This window comes from Phyllostomus discolor, chromosome 9 (assembly GCF_004126475.2).
Source record: "Phyllostomus discolor isolate MPI-MPIP mPhyDis1 chromosome 9, mPhyDis1.pri.v3, whole genome shotgun sequence".
NCBI lineage: Eukaryota > Metazoa > Chordata > Mammalia > Chiroptera > Phyllostomidae > Phyllostomus > Phyllostomus discolor.
In genome coordinates, this window is record NC_040911.2 from 92,369,290 (window position 1) to 92,393,984 (window position 24,695).

General features: G+C 50.6%; 1 protein-coding gene across 11 annotated transcripts in view; it reads right to left on the reverse strand.

Annotated features, from left to right (window-relative positions):
- PTPRT (protein tyrosine phosphatase receptor type T) overlaps nucleotides 1-24,695 on the reverse strand; it is a 944,823-nt gene that overhangs the window by 37,960 nt on the left and 882,168 nt on the right. For 5 of the 11 annotated variants that reach the window (XM_036009845.1, XM_036009843.1, XM_036009842.1 and 2 more), the window contains 6 exons: nucleotides 24,193-24,280; nucleotides 11,682-11,758; nucleotides 4,855-4,891; nucleotides 3,214-3,311; nucleotides 836-895; nucleotides 21-137 (listed from right to left, as the gene is read on the reverse strand). In XM_036009845.1, the coding sequence (XP_035865738.1) occupies nucleotides 21-137; nucleotides 836-895; nucleotides 3,214-3,311; nucleotides 4,855-4,891; nucleotides 11,682-11,758; nucleotides 24,193-24,280 (477 nt within the window). The remainder of the gene's footprint in view (nucleotides 1-20; nucleotides 138-835; nucleotides 896-3,213; nucleotides 3,312-4,854; nucleotides 4,892-11,681; nucleotides 11,759-24,192; nucleotides 24,281-24,695) is intronic. The other 6 variants (XM_036009848.1, XM_036009847.1, XM_028524785.2 and 3 more) reach the window with 2 other exon arrangements.

The following is a 24,695-nucleotide window of genomic DNA, read 5'->3' on the forward strand; positions in this document are numbered from 1 at the left end:
ACAGCCACAGGGATGCTTACCTTCTGGACCGTGAAGGTGCGTATGACGTATTCCGCCAGGGGCTCTGTTTCAATCAGGGTGACTTTAATGTCGCCATAGACCTCCGTGTCATCCGGCCAGTATCGCACACACTTTACCTGTGTGAAAGGACAGAGACAAGGACACATGAGCAGGTGGCTGAGTGTAAGTGGCCACCTCACCTGGCTTTCCCGTTCAAATAAACCCAAGGGTGACTTTGGTGGCGTTTCCGTCCAGGGGGTTCTCAGCTGGCCAGGGGTCAGCAAAGTGCACAGGGCCATGCTCACTCCCAGAGGAGCCGGAGCCATTAGGGATAACGGTGGCACCTTCTTCTGCAGAGCTCCTTATCATGTTCAAGTCCATTATCCAACAATAGATCTAGGCGAGCTAGGTGGGTAGTGGTATCCCCACATGACAGATGAAAATAATACTCAAGTTTGGAGGGTCTGGTGGCTTGTCCAAGGTCATGTGGCCGGTTTTCTACCTTTGGCTGAATGGTGTATCAGGCTGGGGCAGCTGATACCAGCAGAGCAGAGATGAGAATAAAAGGTGGGGAACAGTGAGGAGGTGAAAGCGGAAGTGGTCGGGAGAGGGACATTGGTAGTAAGATCTGGCCACTGGGGGCTGGAAGGAGAAGGTTCTCAGCTCGGGGAGGATGGAAGGTGCCGGGCTCGAAGGGAAGACCCTGCCACAGCTCTCTGCCCGGGCGGTGGGTGCGGGCGCTACGAACAAGCCATTCCCCCATTCGACTCTGAGTCACACTCCGCAGGAGGAAAGAGAGATCACGATTTTCCCCGTAAAAGAACAAAAGCATTACCATTCCGGGGGACGCCGAGCGGCCTAGAGTGGCATTTCCCACAGTGTGTTCCGCTGGGTGCTAGTAGGTGTTAGGTAAAGAACAAGAAAACAAAAAAAAACAAACAGAAAAGGTTTTGTGGTCAAATGAGTTTGGGAAATGCTGGATTAAACAAAGTTCAACGGGCTGTTTCGCTAGAGGACTACTCCTCGGGTTTCATGTGCTACTGCTCATGTTTTGTTTCGTTTGGTTTGGTTTGGTTTTTGACTCTCCAGAAGGGGCAACGAGCGCACAGCATTTCCCAAACGTATTTAACCATGGAACCCTCTTTTCACTACGCATCCTGCAGACCAGCATCCCGTGGAACCCACTTAGGGAAACGCTGGTAGGGCGCCACAGGCTTTGGAGGCCAAGGGGTGAAGTGCATGATTCTAACACTCGGCAGCTGTGCAGCTTCCAGAAAGTGCTGGAGGCCTCTGTGAGCCTCAGCTTCTGTGAATGACGACAGCTACACTTCTTGAGAGCTCACTCTGTCTAACGCGGTCTCCTACACACACTTTGCATGTATTGTTTTAATCACGTATCACTATGACCATGTAGATACTGTTATCCCCATTTTACAGATGAGTAATCAGAAGCACAGGGAGGCTAAGGACATTGCCCAAGGTCAACAGTTAGGAAGGGATGGAGTGAGGGAGCAAATCCAGGGTGTGTGAACAATGACCAGGAGCACTGTTTTGGACCATTGTGAGAAGCAATAAAGTGAACACATGACAGGGTCCGGTGCAGGGCTTGGCCAAGCGGGAGTCCCGTTCAGAGATGGGTTTCCTGTCCTCTTCCCAAATCCACATTAGACTCATGATCTACCCACGCAGGCAACCTGTCTCTGATGTGGGAAGCGTTACAGAACAGGCGGCAATTTGCCTCTGGATTCTTAAATCCTGGGATGGTGCTTCGTCCACAGTAGCCGCAGCCTGGGCCTCAGTCCCTGGGCCTTAGCCCCTGGGCCTTAGTCCCTGGGCGGAGGCCCCACGGGCACTAGGATGAGAATCGGGAGTTGGAGACCCTGTGTGGGTCCCAGCTGGGTGACCTCAGGGCAGTCACTCCACCCCTGTGGGTCTGCTTCCTCATCTGTAAAACTGGGAATGGAGTGGGCTCAAGGGTTAAGTCTCTCCTGGCTCTGCACTCCTGTTAGGGCATGAGATGTCCACAGCCCTTTACTGGGTTATGACTCACAGCCCAGACCCCCCTTTCCCCTGATCTGGGAGGCCAGGATGCTATTTGGATGAATTATCTAGTTCTCGCCAAAGCAAAAACTTACCTGCCCACTCCTTCGTTAGCCCCTCAGTAGAGAGTCCCCCTTCATTCTAGTGTGTGCGCACCCTGCCTATGAATCCAGCAGCCCACCCACCCACAGGCCACAGTTTACCAAGGAGGCGACAGCGAGCTGGGCACGGCACTCCCATTTCTAAGCCCTAGAAGGAGCTGAGGACCACCCAGGAGAGACTTGAGATAGAACAGAGTGGCAGACCAAGGTCTGAACACTGAAGAAGGTGGAGGAGGTTCAGAGGTCAAGGAGCAAAGGGTCGAATGCTGCTGAGTGGTCGAGTACAATGAGAAGAGAGAAGTGGCTGCTGGTTTTGTCCACATGGAGGATGCGGTGATGCTGACAGTGTCACTGTGGGTGGGATGGCGGGAGGAGCTACGAGGACGGCGGTGGGCAGAAGAAAACCAGATACAGAGCCTGCCTGCCGATCTTTAGTTTGGCAGAAAAGTGGGGACAAGAGAATCATTTTGCTTCACCTGTCATATATTTTTAAGGGGGAAGGTACTCAAGATGTTTGCCTGCAAACATCCAGCAATCAGAAAGAGAATTATTTTTTCAAGTGACGGGGGACATGAGAGAAGTCGAGTGGAATCCATGGTTCAAGGCTCTGGGGTTGCCTTTGAAAGGGCAATAGTCGCTTCTTCCATCGTGTTGGGCTGAGCCAAAGAATCGGCCGATATTCTACCGTTTGGGTCATTGGAAACAGTCACTTGCATGGTTCAGCCTGAGGACAGAGGGGAAGAATGAGATGGCTGCGGACACAAGTAGATACGAGCTTTGTGGCGTGAAGATGTGGCAGTTTGCGTCTGATGGCTGACGTTTCCTCGAACCATGAGATAATGTCATCGACGGAGAGTGGGGGTGGAGGAAGGAAGAAAGGAAGGAAGGAAGGAGGGGGCTCTGAAAGGACAGGGCATCCCTCGAGTGTGAAACAGAAGTGAGGATTTCTCCCTCGCTGGTGGCTGCGGGGGTGAGATACGGGACAGGAGGCCCTCAGCACAACGCGTGAAGACACACGCTCAGGTGTGCAGCACCAGCACCCTCTATCCAGGTAATCGCAGGAGGGGCTTACCCTGCCCACCTCCACGAGGTTGGTGACCATGACGATGCTGGCTGAGTTCTCCTGCCAGATCATCCTCCAAAAGTCCTTCACGGTCTCCTGCATTGGACCTGCCGACAGGGAAGGAGACAACAGGGTCAAAGACCGCGAGCGTCAGGAGGCAGCCAAGAGGCCGTCCCTTCTGGCTGCTTGGTCCTGGCTTCATGTGGGTGAGTGACAGTGAGGCTGGGGGGTCCTGGATGGGACACCCAAGTAGCTGAGCCTGGGGCCTGAGGCTTGTGAGGTCAGAGTTTGGGTAAGAAAGGCCACATTGCAAATTTGCCAGCCTCTCTCCTCTTCCCTTGCTCATCCTCTTGCTCAACCCTTCCTACCAGCCCCTTTCCCCTGACCCATCCCCTCATCTGGACAGTATTATGGGTTAATGATAGAGCTTAGGGGAGTTTTTATACAAATTGGGCTTCAGAACCTCAGTGAGACAGGAAGGAAACTGGGCAGAGAGGGCGGGAGGGTGGAGAGCTGCCGGGGCCAGATGCGGAGAGCATGGAGACAAGACACGTGAGCCTTTGCCGGGGGCTCGGGCAGAAAGGGGAACAGAGCAGATAAGGAGTGAGGGTGGATGGGACCTGAGGATCCAAAGCAATTTCCTCAGAAAATCCTCTTTCAATATCCCGGGCCTTCATCATTTTTAAAATTACAAGAGTACTACTATGTGTATTTGCTATAAAAATTTGAATGCCAGCCCTGGTTGGTATAGCTCAGTGGATTGAGCTCGGGCTGCGAACCAAAGTGTCGCAGGTTTGATTCCCAGTCAGGACACATGCCTGGGTTGCAGGCCACGGCCCCCAGCAACTGCACATTGATGTTTCTCTTTCTCTCTCTTTCTCCCTCCCTTCCCTCTCTAAAAATAAATAAATAAAATCTTTAAAAAAATTGAATGCCATTTTTCTATACATATACAGATATGCATATCTGTTATATGCATGGATTTACTGTAATAAGAGCATCATATCTACTATATGGGTTTTCCCATGCCCTTGAAAATTCTTACCAAGCGTGATATTTTTCATAACTGCATAATTTTCCATAATAGGGAAATATCAGACGTTAACCAATCTACCAATTGTTGGGTACTTAAGAGTTTTCACTTTTTTCCCTATTTATTATAGATAACACTGTGAAGAGTATCATTACATATGTCACTGCCCACATGTATGATCATCCATAGGATTTCCTCCCAGAAGGCCTTGAGAGGGATGGCCATTGCTCAGCCTTCTGATCACATACTGCCGAGACGCTCTCTAGGACGGCTGACCGCTTCTCTCGTCTGGGCGCACACGCTGGGGGCATGAGGCGCAATCAGCTCCGCTTCTGGATGGTGCGTTTTGGTGGCACAGGCTCGAGGCTTCTGCTTAGGCCTGTCCTGCCTGAGCATTTCCTCGTCACGCCTCCTCCCTCTCTCACTCAGGCCCCTCCCTGCTGCAGCCGAACTTGCCACCTCCTTCCTTCCCAAACAACCCAATGAGCAATCTCAAGACCTCCGAGCCACTCCAGCCAGACCCCTTCTTTGCACCACTTCTTTGCTGGCAGAAGCTCCCTCCTCTCTGCCAGTGAAGGGCAAGGGCCCTTTGGCGGAAGGGAAAGGAGGGCACTTACCTTGAGTTGCAATGTAGTGCCGAGGTCGATGGTATCCCTGGATGACAGAGAAAAGCATGGTGAAGGGCCTCTCGGCAAAGCTTGCAAAAAGCATCATATCAATGATTATCCTTTCTAAGAGGTGGCTTCCTCACAGGCAGAATGGGAGTAGCATGAGACATGTCTCGGAGAAGTGTTAAAGATGGCGAAATAAGATAGTGCATACAAAGTGCTTAGTGAATCACTGAATGTTAGCTATCACTGTATCAATATAGTCGGGAGGTGCCCACAGGGGCTTGCCTGGGAGCCAGTGGACAGGGAGCAAAAATTGGGTGGGCACCACTTATGTCCACATACCCAGGAAGAGGCAGAAATTTTTGAGTTTCTGTGGGGCATCGACCACCAGAAATTCACTCCTGAGCCATGATTACACGCAGAACACCGCACGAGGCCCCGTGGGGGACCTGAGAGAAGAAAATAATTGCACCACCGACTCCTTGCATTAGTGACAACTAGGAAAAGAACTTCGGGACGTGTGCTCTGATGCCTCTCTGTACAGTATGACTGATCTTGGAACTGATGTCCCATTCATCAGGGAGGACCCTGAGTAGGTGTGACCTCAAGACTGATAAAGCCACCTTCTGATTCCGAGGATCAGCCAGCTTCTGATTTCCCTGTATATCACAGAGCATTCTAGCAGGCCCTGCTGTGCTCTAGTGTGGGGCTACCCCAGTGTCCTATAATCCTAATAGTTGGGGAGGAGGCTGGAGATGACCTTCTTTTTTGCCTGGACACGGCACACATGGAGGGCCCCCTTTCTTATTACAGAGAGGAAGGGTGTCATATTGGGTAGAAGTTCAAGTTTGGGGGGCAGATTTGCATTTAATATGTAATACTGAATGTAATTAGCAATCATGGAATGAATAAATGAATGAATGAATAAATTAAAAAAAATACAGATGCCAGTTATGGAGCCTGTTAGTGGAGAGGTTGCAGATGGCTAACCCTTAGGATTCACCCTCTTGGGACAGAATGGGTCCTGCAGGTTGGCGCACACCTATTTCGGTCTCTAGCGTTGGTGATCAGTCTTCTCTCCCATTGGGGTGGCTGAGCAGCCCAAAGGCCCCCTCCTTCAGGAGCTGGGCCAGACTTGCCATCTGGATGGTTTATGGTGAAACAGATGTAGCAGCTCTGAAGTCCTGGATCTGCTTCTGGTTCAAAGCTGAGTTTCTGAGTGCTCTGCATTTCTCCACCTGTCTTCCACTGGTTCCGTAAACACTTACTGGTCATGCTTGGGCTGACTGTCAGTGCCCACCCAAGGCCAATGTCATGACCAAAAACTGTTGGACCAAGCACTAGAAATCAATAGCATCGCCTAAACTCTTTGTTTGCATGGTTCTATCTTCCTAGTGAGGTTGTCAGCTTCTTGAGGACAGCCTCTGCCTCTTAAGTTTTAACAAAATTTTACATAGAGCCCAGTATGGTGTGAAACTCAGCAATGGCCCATCGACAAGCTATTGACAGGCCAGCTAGAGAGACAGCGTAGCATGATAGTTATGTGCACAGACTTGGGACCTAGCTGCCTGGGTTCGAATCCTGGCTGTGTCCCTTACAGGCTGTGTGGGCTGTGGCAAGTTACTTAACTTCCTCATACCTCAGTTGATTTTTTGCTGTTAAATGGGGATAACAGTATTTACATTATAATGTTGCTGTTAGCATTAAATGACTTCATATACAATAGTTCCCACATGCCAGGACCTATTCTATGATGTAACATATGTCTTTGTTATTGTTGCTATTTTACTGTGTATCTGGCAAACATGTACTGAGTGCCTGTCACCACTAAAAGTATGTGCTGGCCACTCGGAAGGTCCTGAGATGGTGGTGGCCCTCCCCTCCCCTCTGTGCTCCTGCTCTATTACTGCAGTAACTGAGCCTTTCTTGGAGGCATGAGAAGAAGAAAGGCAGGGTGAGAGGTACGGAGAGCTAACTGTCCCTCCAAGTCAAGATGGACAGGGTTTCCCAGGCTCACAGGAGGAATTTGACTCTAGATTCTAGGAGTTTTCTTGAGTAGGTTTGGGAACAGAACATAGTACCTGAGGGCGGGGAATGATGTGGTTTCTCAAGTCCTGTCCTTTGTAACTCCATTATCACTTCCCACAGTCCTTGTCCTCCCTGTCGCGGGCCATGGCACCTCCCCTTACTGGCCTCCCTGCCTCCAGTCCTGTCCCAAAGCCCATCTGCTTCCGGCCACAGCGACCTTCCCAAAGCACACCTGATTCCATGACTTCCCCCCTAAAAGCTGCAAAGGCTCCCGACTGCCTGCAGAGTGATGCCCGAATGCCTTAGCTCGGGACCAATAATCTGCCCTCCACCCTCGTCCCCAGCCTCACTTCCAGCTGTCCCTCTCTGTCCCCCTTCCCGACCTCCTGTGCCTTGTGTCCCAGCTCCCCGCACTGCACTTCAAACGAGACTTCCCTTCTCCGGAGTGGTCCTGCAGGGCTCAGTACTAGTACCTTTACCATACGTGCTGCAGTATGTTTTCTGTGCTTTTCTCCCTCCAGGCCAAGGGACAGGCCACCCAGATCCCGGTGTAATTCCCAGCAAAGGCTGTTGGTGGTATACATGTATGAATATGTCTTTGAGGTGAGGTTGGGTCACTCCCTAAGGCACAGGTTGGAAGACAAACACCCTCTGGGGGAAACTGATTTGGAAGATCCTAAGTGCTTGAAAGTCAACGGGACTGAATTCTGAACAAGAGATTCACATTTCAATTGTGGAGTCAGATGGTTTGGGTTCACTGGTTTGCCCATTCACTTGTTCTCTCAGTCATTCAACATCCAGTGAACAGGTATTAGTGCACACCTACTCCTATGTCCCAGGCCCTGGAAATGCCAGAGCGGACCTGATGGATGTGGGCTCTGCTTCTGAGCAGCTTATAGGCCTCAACCACTGGAGCCAGGGAAGGCGTGGGGGTCTGTAGAGTTCCCATGGGCAATGACTCGGCCCGGTCGGCCAGAGGTGTGTTCTCTGGGGTGGCGGCAGTTCGACGGGCCCCGTGAGCCAAGCTCCAGCATCTTGGCATCGCTGTCACTCCCATTTCGTCCCTTCAGCACTCGTCTCTGTTTTCTTACCGCCCTCCCCATGGCTCTCTGGCTGTCTTGCTGGTCTTCAGAAACAATCCCATTTCCATCTAGAGGCCTTAGCAGTGGCCATTCCTGGTGCCTGCACAGGCTGTCCCCACATAATTGAGTGGTTTAGCAGTTTAGGGGACTAACTGGGTGTTAGTCAGCTCCCCAGAGAATCCTTCCCTGACCATCCTATCAGCCTGTTTCTGCTTTGCCTGGTTACTTTTTTTTTTCAGAGCACTTATCACCAAAGAGCGTAACGCTCTTATTTGCATGCATCCATGCATGCTCTGTGCCCGTTTCCGCGCTGCGCGTCTGAGTGAGAGACGCTGTCTGGCCTCCCAGAACCCATGCAGCCCCCAGAGACAAAGCATTCCAACCACGAGCAAGACTCCTCCGCAGTGTTGATAATAGGAAGTGAACTTCTCAACTGGGGCTCCTCCAGGGATTTGCTACGAGCTGGTGCAGAAAACTTTGTAACCTTAAAAGAACTCAGTTCATTTAAGCCCCACCTGTGTATGGCACACAGATGGACTGCCAACCAGCACCGGGCCTGCCTGCATCTGTCTGCGAGCAATGGGAAGGAGGTGTGCATCCAAAATGCATTTGTCTCACTCTGCACGCATGCATCTGTTACTTACGGGGGACCCAGATCTGATATTTATTTCCATTCTGGTCATTTATAACAAATTCAAGTGGCCAACACATTCTCGGGTACGCAAACCCGCCAGTGGATGGTTCAGGCGGTGGCAGAACCGTGGCCTCTGGAGGTAGAGTGAGCTGGCCGCATTCAGCTCATTATCCAAATGGAGTCGTTTTAATGGATCGTCAAGATCCAGCTGCAGATAAATGATTCTAGTGAGGGCAGTAAGGTCTTTGGAGAGCTGGGAAAACTCTGACTGGGGTGGAGACCAGGACAAAGGGGTGAGGACTACTAGGTAGCTATCTAGAGTATTCTGGCCAGGAATATCCATAGTAGGTTCACAATTAATGGGATTCTCCCACCCTCTGGCCCGTGTTGGTAGCACTGCTGGGAGGTGCTTGCACTTGGTGCCTTCTCTGTCCCTCCATGTTCCCTTTCTGCTCTTGCATGCTCTGCTCTGTGCCGTGGGGGGTTGACCTGCATGGACTGCACCATTGGCTTCTATGCCTTCCGCTTAGAGTTGGGTTTGGTCACTGAAGAGCCGAGAGGAACTCAGGGGCCACGAGGAGCTTGGAGTGTATGTTCTTTTGGTTGCTCTCCCTACCCGGTCCCTAAGGGCTGGCCTTGACTCTCTATCAAATGCTACAGCTCCTGTCAGGGGGCCCTCTCCTTACAGCTATTCTCTCCCCTCTCTAGGCCTGGAGCACCCCGCTGTTGCTTACCCTGGGGACACTGCACCATACCCTGCTGGTTTCCCACCCTTATTCACCTCTGCTGGGTTAATCCATCTGAATGAACCCTATTTCCCAGTGGGACCCTGATAGACAGACACTTCACATCAGGCATCACATTCCTGTGGGGTGGCGTTACCATCCCATTTTACAGATATCAGAACAAGTCAATAATTTACCCGAGATCATCAAGCTAGTGAGCAGAACTGCCTGGATTCAAGAGGCCTTACAAGGACTCAATTCATCACTTTGGTCTTGTGAGCCCTTGACTTTAACCATGGAGACCCAGCACAGAGCCCAGCACCACATACTAAGATAGCACCTTGCAGAGGCTGTCTGGCTGGTCTGCACAATCTGCAGTGGGCAGAGAACTGAATCTAGCTGTGTGAGCTGGAGCGAGGCTCTTTACCTTGACCTCTGGCTGCTTTAACAATTGGCTTGCAGCATGCAGTGCAATGGTAGGACCGGGTAGAAATGGGAGGTGTTACTAGTATTGACGTTACAGAGATTCACTTGCAATCACAGCCATTTCATTTGTTCCCCATAATATACCAAAGCACATTTGGGCTCTGACTGCAGTCAGACGCTCACTCAATTTTGGACTGAGTGTCTATCTAGAAAAATGATTTTTGCTGGAGGTTACGACTCAGATGACAAATGCTAGATATTGCAACTCAGGCCAGCACGTGGGCCATGGCCCTCAAGGCTATCACATCCATTCTACTGCAGGCAAGGTCAAGGGGAAATGGAATAAACCCGCTCAGTCTGGGTCAGCACATGCAGGAGGGACTCCAGTCCAGAGAGCCATTCAGGTCTTGTTCCTTGCCTGGTTCTGCCGCTGACCAGCTGCCTTGCCTGAGACAAGCTTTGTAACCTCAGCTTCACCATCTGGAAAATGGGGATGATGGCGTACCTGGGAGGGTTGTTGAGACATCTCTCGAAATGGACTCATTTAAAACTACCCGTCATAGGGCTCAAGAGGGACTCAGAGTTACTGGCTCTTGCTATTGCTTTGCTGTTATTATTAAAGCCCGTAGGGCCTGGTGGGGGAGGCACCCCTGGTTCAGACTCCTGCTCCCTACTCCCTCACCTCCTAGCAGTGTGATCCTGGATAAGTTACATGACCTAGAAAGCCTCAGCTTCCTCACCTGGAAATGGGTAGTAACAGCACTTACTTTGTGAGGTTGTGGTACTAGTTAAGGTCATGCTGATACCCAAGAGGTGATACTTCTTAGGTTGCTATCACCCCTTCTTGCCTGGCTCACTCTTGCTGCCTAAGGCAGCACTGTGTCACCTCCTCCAGGAAGGCTTCTCTGACCTCAAGCCTTTGATTTTCCTTTAGGCTTCCATAGGCCCTGCTGTGTGAGGGTTTCCTTTGTGAGGGTTTCCTTTTGAATCTGACTCCCTTATTGGACTCGAGTCCCTTCTAGGTCTATATTCCAGCACCCTCATCCCAGACTCCCCTCCTGCTGATCTCTCTCTCACCCCTGGTGATAGATGAGTCACCCTGAAGCTCAGCTCTGAACTGGTCACCTTCTTAATCAAGCCTTTTGATAGCTTTTTCTTGCTTACAGGATAAAGTCTGACTTCCTAAGTCTGGTCACAGACTACCTGTGATCTAGCACCAACCTCATTTCCCACCATTCCCATTACATAGTCTCTGCCCCCCTCAGACTGAGCCACTGCCTATCGCTGCTTCCAGATGCTACATCTTGGCCGTGCTGTCCCCTCTAACCAGAGGCCCACCCTCCCCCTTTGGTTTTCAATTCTACCTGTGCTTGAGGCTTTGTTTCACATCACATTTTACATTGCTGATGGAAGAGGCAATGTTTTTTCCCCATCTCTGAACACCTGCAGCATTTTATCTGCACTTATAACTCTTACCACTTTGTAGTTTGTCCTACGACTGTTGCTGGGCACAGCTTATCTTCCTGCTGAGGTTTTAGAGGGTAGGGCCATGGCATTTTTAGCTTTGTGGTTCCCAAAGCACCGACTACACAGGAAGCCCTTTTCAATTCTTGTTGTCTAAATGGCTATACCTCAAATGAATGAATGACTTGATAAACAGACACATACATGAATGAATCAACAGGTGAATGAACATGACTGGCAGTTGTCTGGGTCCCGCAGAGCAGGCTGCTCCAGCCAGCCTGAAGGAGCAGGCTGCGCTAGATGGATAAATAACTTGGGCCGCACTAGTTACACCAATCAGGGAGGAGCCAGCGGCTCTGGCTCTGTTCTGGGAAGGCCCCCTTCTTGGGGAGAGTCAGAGGGACAGCCACAGATTTTTGAGCCCGACACAGCCAACCCCAGACCCCAGGGGCCCAGCCCACCGAAGACCCTCACATCGATGTAGTTGGCGTTGATGTAGTCGGAGTGTGGGTCTCCATCCAGCACCAGCAGCCTCACCCGGGAATGGTCGTCTGCAGAGAGAGAGGGAGAGAACAGCCCTGCCCTCTGTTAGAGCCGCCATTGGTTAGTTACCATGTACCCGGAGCCACGTGACATCTGCACAGCCCTCTCACTTAACCCCGCCCCCAACCCTGCATGGCCCATCGTTACTACCCCCATTTACAGACAGGGAAGCTGAGGCCCAGGGAGATCACGGTGCCTTAAAAAGGACCTGCATCTTCTCTTTTTTCCACCTGCCCCTGGATTCTGGCTTCGTTGGGGCCTACCTGGGTGAGTCTTAGTGATTACAGTGGGGATGGAAATACCTTCTCCACAGGACAGTGCAAGAGATACTACATGAAAACACCGGGGGAGCGAGAGGCATTGGGTCAGGATTAATAAGCTCCATTTTCATGCTTGCTTAAAAACGGCAAATTTACCTATTTTCCACATGGGTACAAATTGCTTTTCTCTCGCCTCTTGGAGTATTGCCACAAATAGATTGTCGGCCACATATTGTTATCAATACTATCATTCAAGCGGAGCTGGCTAAATCATTATAAAAGAGGTCATCAATAACTAAAAATCGTGTTACGGGGAATACCATTCCAAACACAATCTAGGCATAAACAAGATTTGCAGGCTCCGGTCGATGGCACGCTGACTTCAAATAAACCAAATAACCACCATTAAAAAAAAACAACGAGTACAGCAGAAGAATCGGCCTAATCTTTTACGATTAATTAAAGTGAGCTCCGATACATAAATAGACACAAGCCATCAGGATGCCCGAGTTGGATGGGGTTGGGAGGAGGGGCTCAGCTGTCCAGGTTACTGTGCCTGTGGCTGGCCAGTGCACCTTAAGGTAGGCAGGGCTGGGGTTCCCAGCAAGTGGAATGGAGAGCTCTGAGCATCCCCAAGGGTCCCTGGGGGTCAAGGCCAGGTCAGCTTATTCTGTTAGACTTACAGAGCACTCTGCAGTTCATAAGCACATTTACTACTACGAGCTGGAGCCCCCTGAGAACAGGGATGCTGACGGTTTTGCTCCCTCTTCTATCCTCTGCACCTACGCACGTGGCAGGCGCACAGAGGCACTCAGTGAATGTATGAATGGACTGCCTCACTGGGCTCTCACAATGCTCCTGGGAGAGAGGCAGGATGGGTGCTGTTCGTCCTTGTTACAGATGAGGAGACCGAGGCTCACAGGGACTGACTGGCCATGGCCAGTGGACGGTGGAGCTTGGAAGGGCGGGGTCCTTTTAAGGCTGGGTCCAGATGCTCTGGCTTCCAAAGAGGGATCTAAGTGAATACTGGAAACCACGACAGGTGTCCACGGCGGGAGGAGTTAACAACAGAGAAGTGGTTACTTGGGTGATGGTGGGGCTGGAAGCCAAGTAGAAGAGGGGGCAGCAACTCAGAGATAAGCATCGTGTCTCCTTAGACGCAGCCTCCCAGGGGTGGTGGGACAGAGGGAGGAGGCGCCAGAATACGGTGGCTGGGGGAGTGGAGCTGCTGCATGGGGCTTCTTTGGCGGAAGCTGGAGAAAAGGAGCCTGTGATTGGGACAGAGGGGGAGAAATACCTCCTCTTCTTCCTTTCTCCCGCCTCCTGATCTCCCACTGGCGCCTGTCTCTGACCAAAACCAGCCAGAAGACAGCTGCCCAGAGACTGAGAAAGGCAGCCTGTGGGGTCAGTTCCCGGTGAGTAGGAGAAGGCAAGGAAAGGGTCCCAGGATGAACGAACAGTTCTGGGACTGGGCAGCACACCACCCTGTATCTGTGAATTCATCAACTAATTAATTCAAAATGATTCATTGAGCATCTGCCACGTACCAGACACTGCTGGATGTTGATACACTGGGTGCCTCATTTTTTTCACACATGACAGGGGAGAGTTTCAGTGGAAGCAACTAAGGGGGTAGGTGGGAGGTCTGAGCCATCCGTTTGGATGGGTGGGGAGTCTGAAGCTAACCTTTATGGTTTACGAAAAGTACCAGAAAGCTTACATATGTGATCTTATGCCATCATTTATTCCCCCAAGTAACTGTATAGATTATTATATTAATGCCATAATGATTTCTTCTTCTCTTTCTTCCCATTTCACAGATGTGAACCTGGGGCTCAGGGAGGTTAAGCAAGTTCCCATGTTACACAGCCTGCAAGCAGCAGGGCTGGATTCTGTTTCAAGTCCGTCTGACTCTGGACCCCTGTTCCGTTCACACGTGGGCTGCCCTGGACTTCTCGCATCTCACGGGTCCTGCTCCTGGAGCTCCTGCAGGACCCTGGCCCCAGGGATTAGCCTTCCTGGAAGACATTCCACCCAGCAGGGGCTCACCTAAGGCCCAGCCTCTTACTCTGAGCTCTGGCCATTAAGCCTTGTCACCAGAGGTTACAAAAACTGTAAGTGTTAAACAAGTGAAAATGCATATTGTGTTTTCACTCATTGGTTTCACTAATGACTTATTGATTCAAAAAGCTGCTTTGTTTATTGAGTTATGCCTGCTCCAGGGGTCTACAGCACCGGGGATGGAGATTCTGGTGCAAAATGTTGAAAGGTAATTTACTTTAATATACAATGGAATTTAAACTCTGAAAGCACAAATTATTACAAACCAAACAAAAGGAAACAAGCCTTTCTTTCAGTTCAATATTCTTAAAGATGACAGGAGCCTCTAAGCACCAGATGATGGTGTTCCTCAGTCTTTCCTCTTCATTCATTTATTAAGAACCATCTCCTGAGCACCTACTATGTGCAGGCTTGTTGAAGGGGCTAAGGAAGTGTCACCAAAGTGATACTCAAGCTTAAGGAGTTTGTCAATGTTGTGGGGGAGAGACAGACAGCACGTAGAAAGGGAACTTCAAGGTCTAAAAGTAGAGGTGGAGGGCTTCGTGGAATGACACATGAAGGAGGGGGTAATGGTACATTTGACCAGCGGACAATAAGGAAGGTCTTTCCATCAGAGGGAATCGTAAGGGTGAAGGCAGAGATCCTGAGAAAGCAAGCATGTTTGGAACTGCGAGGTTTCCTGTCTTGTAAATGTGGAGTGTGAAGGGGTTAGCAATGGGAGAAGAGGCAGACGAGGTGGGTGGGGGCCAGATTACAGAGCATTCTCTATGCCGCGTGAAGGCACTTTGATGGCAGTAACCACCCCGGGGTCTGCAGGCCGTCCACACATGGACTCTACTTTCTGAGATGGTGAGGGGCTATTTTCACATGAGATGACCAGGATTCATTCTTACCTGATCTCACTTGTGGCAAGTAAGACACACTGGGGACGTGAGGTATGGAGTTAAGGCTCAGCTCTGGGTTTGAATCTTAGCTCCATCATTTAGGAGGTCAATTCATCTATCTTAGCCTTGGGTTCCTTAGCAACATGGGGCCAATACTATGTAGCTCACAGAATGCTGGGAGGGTTAAATGAGGAACTTTGCACATGAGAACTGAGAGTGCAGTAAGAGCGTGAACAGACGAGCCACAGCCTGGGAGAAAATACTTGTAAAAGACATCTATAAAGGACTTGTATCCACAATGCACAAAAATACTCTTAAAACTCAATGATAAGAAAGTGAATACTCAATGAAAAAGTGGGTAAAAGATCTGAAGAGAGACCTCACCAAAAAAAAAAAAAAGATATGCAGGTGGGAAATAATCATATGAAGAGATGTTCAACATCATATTTCATTAGGGAATTGCAATGTAAAACACCGAGACACCTCTACACACCTCCTCGAACGGCCCAAACCCAGAACGCTGATAGCACCAAATACCAGAGAGGATGTAGAGTGATCGGAACTTTCAGTCATTGCTTGTGGGAGAGCAAGGTGGTGCAGCCACTTTGGAAGACAGTTTCTACCCCAACTAAACAGACGCTTATATGATCCAGCAATGGCTATTTCTGGTGTTTACCCAAAGAAGCCAAAGACTTAACGTCCACACGAAAACCTGTGCATGGATATTTATACGTAGCAGCTTCATCCACAATTGCCAAAACCAAGATGTCCTTCAACAGGAGAATGGATACACAAATGGTGGTACGTCCACACAGTGGAATATTACTCAATGATATAAAGAAACGAGGCATCAGGCCATGAGAAGACATGGAGGCACGTGGAATGCACACGGCTAAGTGAACAACGCCAGTGTGAAAGACTTCACAGTGTATAAACCTAACTGCAAGGCATTCCAGAAAAGACAAAACTATGGAGACTGTAGAAAGACCAGAGGTTGCCAGGGACTTGAGGGGAGGGAGGAAAAGACCGAGCACAGGGAGTTTTCAGAGCAGTGAGACTGTTCTGTATGACACTGTAATGGTGGGTACATGTCACCGTACTTCTGTAAATACCAAAGAACTGTCCAACGCAAAGACTGAACTCTACAAACTATGGACTTCAGTTAATAATAATGGATCAATATTGGTTCATCAACTGTAACAAACAGGTCACAAGACTCAAGATGGTCCTAACAGATGAAACTGGATGTGGGAGGGAGGGAAGAAGGGAGAATGTGGGGTGTCTGCATTTTGCTCAATTTTTCTGTACATCTAAAACCTCTCTAAAAAGTGTTAGGGCAGTGCTGGATACACGGCAGGTGCTAAATAAATGACGGCTGTTGGCTGGATGTGAGGCAGGCCATGCACTGATGGCAGAGAACCTAGTAACTCGGTGTTCCCCGTTTGCTCTTTGTCCCGAAGGTAAATTGGCCTCGGTGCAGGGGCCAAGAGCTACTGTGTGCTCGGGAGAGAGAAGAACACAGGACGTAGGGTCTGCAGAAAGGCATCGCAAGGAGAAGCAGAGTCCTCATGGTTTATGTATTCCTCCTGGGAGACGCTAATATCATTCCGTGCCCCCTTCCTCGTCTAACTTTATATAATTAGAAGGATAAAAAATTGTGTTTATACACACGCTCATGGAGAGAGGTGGGGCAGCGGGCCGTGTGAAGGAGTTCATCCAGGGTAATTTACAAGCAGCCCAGAACATTCATTATGCTCTATCTACCTTTTGCAAGCTTGAAAAACAGCTTAAGTTGGAGCTCCTTGTTTGATATGCAAGACAAGAAGAATTGAGAAGAGTCGCACAGAGGAGAAGCAAAATGCCTCAGGGTGGGAGGAAGGTGTGGGAGCCTGGACCCACCTGGCTCTCGGCCGAGGAGCGAGGTGGCAAGAACTGGGTTACCGGGAGGACATGGCGGCTGGCAGCAGGTGGAGGGGAGGTACAATTGCAAAGCCCTGGAGATCCAAAGGGACCTCCACCCCAAGCGCAAATCCAGGGGAACAGAAACATCATCCCTCTGGAATCAATCTGTTCCTTGTAGTTTCAGGACAAAGACCCGTGGTGTGTTGGCAAATGTTCATTGAACAGCTCTCTGGGGGGAAGAAAGGCCCCGCCCACTAACGTCTGCTGGTCTCTGTGCAAGAGTCACTCCCACCATGGCTGATCTCAAGCTGCAACATGGCATCCACTAGCTCACAACATTCCTGAATATTTAACAGTCTGTTCTTGCAAGCGGGCATGCATCAGCTCCAGGACTCCACAGACGGAGAAGAAAGCCTTACCAGCCCCACCAGCCTTCCCTGATCTGACAGTTTGGGACTGACCTCCCAGGGCAGCCTCCTGCACTGCTCCCTACACACTAGTCTGGTAACTGCGCCCTTCTTTAAGTCGCTCAAATGCATGCTGTCTGCTCTCGCCTCAGGGCCTTTGCACGTGTAAAGGGATACCCCCAAACCCAGAAGACTGGCAACATCTCGTTCTTCTGCTCTCATCTCAGTGTTCCTCCCTCAGGAAGTCTCCTGTGACCTCTGCACCCCAGGCTTGGATAGCTCCCTATACCTTTCTTCCCAGCTCTTAGAGCAGTTACATTTCTGTGTCTGTTAGGTTAACCTGTGGCTCCTCTTCTTACTCTGTTTCAGGAAGGACGCCCTATTTACCAAACTCCTCTACAGTGTGGGGCACACAGCAGGTGCTCAATAAGTGTCTGTCCAATAAATGAATTCATACCTGTGTCTGAAAGGCCAAGAATGAGAAAGGGGCAGGCCCCTTGCTTACAGAGGTACAGTTGATTGTAGGTAACCTGGCTTGGGACCCCAGACTCTTTCCTGTACACGAGAGTGGCAGCGTGTGCCTGGATCATGTGCCTAAACTTCCCTCTCCCCAGGGTGGACCCCTCACCCCACTTGAAGACCCAGCCTGTCCTGCCCCAATTCTCATGGCCAATTCTCGCATTCGGTGGGAGAGAGGCAATGGGTTGGGCAGGCTCCGGAGGCAGATCTGAGGTCTGTCACATGCTGACCATATCACCCAGGGCAAGTCACTTATCTCCTCTGAGATATAGTTGGGTATCTCTGTTTACCCAACTATAGTATCAAAGTCATATCTGCCTTAGCAGACTGTTGCAAGGATTAAAAGAGGGAAGGTATAAACTCAGCTGGGGTGTTGTAAGAAATCAACATGAATGTGTAAATTCAGTTTTGTTATCATTCTAGACCAGCGGTTTTCAAATACAGTCCCTGGACCAAGAGCATCAGCAACATCTGGAAATCTGACAGAAATGCAAACTCCTGAGTCCCGGCCCAGACCCACTGAATCAGAAGCTCCACGGTGGGGCCAAGCAACCAGTGTTCTAACACGCCCTCTAGAAGGTTCTGATCCCACTCAGGTCTGAATGTTCAGACCCATGCCCAGCTCTGTAGCACAGAGGTGCTCTGGCTATTTATTTAATTTGTCTTGGGAAAAACCAAAAGCTCCTACTGGAATTGGGCCATGAGACTAGAGACCTACTTTGTGTTAGGTGGTGAGGTACAGAAATGTCTTTACCTGTGTGGAGCATGTAAGGTTTTCCAGGTACTACTCTAGAAGCGTTATGGATGCTATGCTGTTAGATTTCCATAGTAACACCGTGAGGTATGTACCATTACCCTGTTTTATGGATGAGAAATTCAAGGTTCCAGGAGGTTTAACTACTCAGCAGAAGGTATAAGGTGGAGAGGTTCCTTGTAGCATGGGGGTCCCTACCCCTCCTGGAACCCCAAGACCCAGTGCCTCCAGACCTCTTCCAGGCCAGTTCTTACCCCCAACACTGTCCCACCCCATTGTGTCCCCATGGCCACCCAGAGGACATGGCTGAGTTTCCTGCCAGGTGCAGTTCTACCTCTCAAAACAAATCACACCCCGCATCCCTCCCCTATCACCCAAGGTAACCCGAGAGGTTGCTCTTCTCAAATCACATCTACTTAAAGAGAGCATCGCTTCAGAGAGGTGGGGCTGGGAGAGACGGCCATTTGGATACATGATGCTCTTTCTCCCTGTCTTCTGGGCACTGAGGAGGGTAAAGAAAAGGTGCAATTTTTCAAAGAAAAGAGATTGGACTCATTACAATGAATTGTGCCGCCGAAAAATCATCTTCTAGAAGAATTGGAAATGTTAATGCCATTGTCTTGCGTGAGTGGATTGGGAGGGGGCAGGGAATTCTGCCGAGACTGCCTGGGCACCTCATTGAAGCGAAAGGTCTGCGCATTCAATCTTGATTGAAATAACACCATCAAGAGAGAGGGTGGCTCAGGCAGGAGCGGGAAGCAGCCAACATTCTGTGCACCTCCCTGTCCGGCAAGCCTGCAGTGCGTGGTGGAGGCTGGGCAGCTCCCCTCTGCAGGGCCCTGCAAGGGGCCCCTCCAGCAGCTGGAGGCTCAGGCAGAGCACTGACAGCTGCTGGAGGGACCGGGGCGTCTGATGGATTTACTGTCTCCACCTACACAGGCTGCCCAGCCCGCTGCCCAGCCCACAGCCCATGAAGGCAACTTTCAAGAACGAGAAGTCTTCTTATTTGAACAACTTCAGAAGCAGAATCTGAAACAAGGACTTGAGCGCAACGAGTGGATTTGAGGGGGGGCGGTGAGCCAAGGAGACACTGGGAGAGTGGGAAAGGAGATGGGGAAAGGAAAGAGTTCAGAGGACTGGACATGGTTTTCCCGAAATGTCCCCTTGCCCCCAGTCCCTGCCCAGAGCTACTTGAAAGCAAAGAGCTCTTTGTTCTGCTTTCCCCGTTCGTTTCCTTCCCTTTCACTTCCTTGCCATTTCCAGTTCCTGGAAGCCCCACTGTCTCTATTACTAAATTCCAAACAGAAACATTTGGAAGAAATGGCTTATGCAGCCAAGGTTTTCCTCTCATTGTTTCATTTGCAGGCTGTACGCTGCCTCCTCCTCGCCTCTGATCTTTCAGTTCTCCCTGGCCCGGGCCTTCGCCCTCCACTCCAGCCTGTCTGGGTTCCTTAAGATGCTGATCACATCCCGTTTTCTTCCTGTGCCGAGAATACTTCTATTTATCAAGCCAGGGCAGACTTGCCTTTGGGAGAGACACCTACAAGGGCAGGAACGCTTCCTGTTCCTTGGGGCTGTTTCTCTGTCACCTTTCTCATTTCGGTTCCAGGACTTCTTTTTTCTTTCTTGGTTCCCTGTATGTCTTGTGCTGCATTAGAATCCACTGGTTACCTCGGCACTGTCTCAGTACGCAGTATAGACCTGCTTCAGCCCCAGTTTGTTGCATAATTACTGACTCTTAAACTAGAAGGGAGATTCAGGTTTATTTAAGCCCATCAAGGTGGTGTCATTAGGTGATTGAATTCCCTCTGCCTCCCTTCGGGTTTCCCAAGAAGACGTAAGAGGAGGATTCTGGTGTGAGTAGTTTATATAGAAGGAGAGGGTTCACCAGGGGGAAGGGGGTGAGAGAGACGGCCAAGAGAAGGCAGCTCAGAAAGGCCATTTTCAAGGCTGTTACTACTGTTGGCAACTGCAGCCCACTGCCTGGGGATTCTGGGAAAGGTGTGAAACACAACAGCCTCATGGGAGGGTGAGGAGCTGGGCTATTTCTCGGGCCGGGGAGAGACTGCCTTGTGCATGAAGAGAACATCTTGCTCAGCTTTGGAGAGGGTCCTCAGGCAAAGAGATGCAGACAGGGCAGGACACGGTGCACAAGTGAGTCGCCCTGGGCACCTTAGCGAGGTGCTTTCTCTCGGGGTGGGGCAGATGCAGCATCAACAGCTGAGAGTGTGGAACCTCCTTGCATGTTACAGGCTGGGTGTCTCGCTCGCCCTACCCTCGTCCTGGCCTTGGATGCTGGTACCGTCAGCTGGTGTCACTGCACAGTGAGGCGGTGAGGCCGTGGGGTGCGGGTGGGACACGGAATGCATCTTCTGCACCCACGGTGATGGAATTCTAACCCTCTTTATTGCTCTTCCTGCTGCCTGGGATCCAGGCTCTGTTCTCTTCCTTCAGGTGCGGTACCTTCTTCCTGACTGGAAGACATTACTATGCCACCGTTCCAAGTGTCATCTTGATCTGGCCTTCCTCCATCCATCCTTTTTGGGTGCTCTCCATGTTATTTGGGAAGCCGAAAGGGAGAGATCCATGGCTCAAGGCCTTTGGGGTCTTGCAGAGAATCTGCACTTTCCAACATTCAATTCCTATTCACTGAGCACCAACCATGTGGCAGGTTTGGGGACACAGAAGTGTAGGACAGTCACGGGTCTGTTGTCGCAGAGCGTCTGTGTTTGTGAGGGAGTCAGGCAGGTGACAGGTAGCCACTGAAATGCCTCTGGAATCACGACAACGATAAGGGCTAGGAGAAGACACATCCGTGCTCTGGGAGTGAATAACGGGGCTCTGAGCAAATTCAAAAGGCCAGAAGAATCCCTGAGAAAGTGGTGACTGAGCTAAGACCGAAAGAAAAAGTTGAATTAGTAGAACAAAGAGAGGAAGAAAGGACACTTTGATAGAAAGGACAGAATGTGCAAAGGCCCTGTGGTATCGGTGAGCATGGGAAACCCCAGGGACTGAAGGAAAGTAGTGTGGCTTACTGGAGGAGACCACCATAGAGAGGACACGGAGGGACACAAGACGGGAGAGGCAGCTAAGAGACTTTGGACAAGGAGTGTTCGTGAGCGAAGGGCAACCATTTGAAGAGTTTCCAGTAAGATGACACGATTCAATTCAGGGCCCTCTCGCTTCCGTCAGGGGTCAGATAGGGAGAAAGTTGGGGGCAGAGGTGGATGGGGAGCAACCAGGAAACAGGCCAGGCAGAGGCCAGATGAGAGCAGGTGACGGCGTGGGCAAAGGTGCGGAGAGCAGAAGGTGAGCAGTGGGGTCTGGAGAGACATGTGGTCTGGCTCGGCTTCTCGCCCTTGGCTTCCACCGGCTTTGGCCCCCATACCTGACTCTGCCTGGTTGTCCCTGCCTCTCAGGAAGGCAGGGTCTCCTCACTGTGCTGTAGTCTTTTATTTTTTCTTCTCTGCACAACACCCCTGCGAGGAAGACGTCACTGTACCCATTTTACAGGCTGAAGACTAAGGGTTCGAGTGATCACGCAAGGTCTCACAGCCTATAATTCAGTGACCCTATCTGGACTCACACTCTGATAGGGGGGACAGACAAGCGACCAGATATTTTAGGGCACGGTCCTTGAGCTGAGTAAGCGTGAACAGCCACATGTGCCCAGAATGGGAGCTCCGTGGGAGAAGAGGCTGGAGTGCCCCAGTGCCCACCTCCAGGCCTGGCTCAGAGGATGCCCACACGCCATAGGTCTCGACACACACTTCCCGATCTTTTGCACATTTCTTTCCAGTGCTTCATCTGCGAGAAGTCTTGCCGTCTGCATTGCTGTCTGCATTGCTGTCCTCCGAGAGGCACATTATAAGTGTTTTCTGATTAGTTCTACCATTCATAGCCTATTCCTAAATCGGCACAGGAAACAGCTAAGCTAAAACTTCTGCCTCCTTCTTCCTCTACAGGGCTGCCTGTTATCGTACGCTTTCTTCCTCTGCACTTGTTCTCAGGCAACGTCTAGACAGTGAAACAAACAAATCACTGAGCTGTGCTAGAAATAATTAGTTACTCATGATATTTTTTTTGACTGGCTTACTCTGAGAGCGGAGACCGAGGAGTGTTATGGACCCAACTAGTGAGACATCAGAAGGCCCAGGTTGACTATACTGAGGCGACACAGGCTGTTGTAGATGCTGTTCTAATGAGAACATGTACTCAGCTTCCCGTATGAGGTAACTCTGTCCTCTCCATATCATGGTGCTTTCAAGGCTGTGCATGCCAACATTTGGCAGTGACAATACCGGCATGCCACCTGATGTTTAGCTCTGTGGCAGTCTGTCTCTCCATCTCTTCCCCAGGCACTCACTCCTGCATGCGGTCACACACAAATACTGTTCCTGACTTTGTGCAGGCCTCATTGTCCTTTGCTGGGACTGCTACAGTAGCCTCTTGACTGGTCCCACTGCCTCCAGCCTTTCCCAATCTAACCTGCCCTCCCAATCAGCTACCCTAGAGATCTTTCCAAAATGGACATATGATCACCCCCCTCCTGAAACCTGGCTTATTCCATGACCCCTCATGGGTATTGAGTGAATTCCAGTTGAAATACGGTAGAGTGCTATGTAGATACTGCTTAGCAGTGCCTTTGCAAACGTTAACTCCAGGGCTATGAGTACAATGATCTCAGGTACTGGGTTTTACATACCTTCTTTCAGTGACTCTACCTATGTTTTCAGTGACCCTATTTTCATCATTTTAAAGGTAAGGAATGAGGCTTGGAGAGGACAGGAAACCTGCCTGGGCCCTGTAGGCAGGACGGATGCTCAGGCGGTGTGATTGCAGAGGGCTGTGACCACTCTGCACCACTGCCTCTGTCACATCACTTCAGGGGGGCCTATAGTTCACTGTCACACAGAAGGCAATGCCCTTCCATACGGCCTCTAGCTCCGCACACAATGTGCTTTCCTCCTGCAGGCTCAGGGCCACCCGGTGCCTGTGCCCATGCAGCCCTGGGCGGCAGGCACCCTCCTGAGAGTGTGCCCATGGGCATGGGGTCTGGCAGAAGTCGTGATGCCCTCAACCCTGCCTCTGCTGTGACTGGAGTAACCTGGGGCTCCTTCGAGCCCTGAGTGGTATGCTGCCAGCCCTCAGAGTTTCAGGCTCCTTCTGAGCATCAACCCTTGCCTGGGATTCTACCTTCTTAGAGTTGCAGTGTGCTCTGGCCTGGGTGTTCTCAGCCCCTCCCTCATGGGCTGGACCTTGCTCCCTACCCTGAGTCACTTCTCCAGAAGTACTCTATGTTAGAGGAACCATTAGGAATATAAAGAATTCCTTTTGGCCAGGCTTCCTCTCCAACCTAAAAAAATTTTTTGCATAGTGGGCAATGCCAGGCAAGACCCAGCTTTCAGAAACTTCACAGATCTTCTCCACTGGGACCCAGCTTCCCACCTGCCTCCTGTGGCCAAGGTCAGTCACGCTCTGTCACCAGGCCAGATATGACAGGGAGAGTGAACCCCAGCTCCCAGCTTGGCATGTTGACCCAAAGTTGGAAACATCAAGGATTAATTGCATGATAAGAAATTCTAGGTAAATAATAGTAACAGCGTTGTTTCCTCCATGCCCCCAAAGCCTGGGGCCGCCCAGAAGAGCACTTACAGGATATGATGTTTCCGTATCGATTCTTATTGCGATTTTCATCCTCTTTGGCTGTGTCCCACGAAGCTGTCTGCCCCTCCGGTAAGGCCTACAAAGAAAGGACAGAGTGGTGAGAATGGCCTGAGCCAGCGGGGGAAACGGTACCCACTGTGACGGGTCATTCAGTGCAAAGAGCTGCATGGTCTTGGATGGGGCCTGGGGAGAACACAGACGGGGCCCCTCCATGGCCTTATTCACTCCTTCATTGACTCAGATGCCACTGATGTCTTCTGTGCCATGAGCCCAAATCTGGTCTGGGAGAGGAGTCATTCATTCATTCATTCATTCATTTGACAGATATTTATTGAGTCCCTATGTGTCTGGCACTGTTCTACATACTTGGGGCATAGAGAAATAAACAAAATGCCCCCTGAACTTCCAGATGACTGGGAGAGGGTGAAAGGATAGTGATGGAGGATGAGGATTAGTTCAGGTTACACAATCTGTGAGGCCTTCTCTGAGAA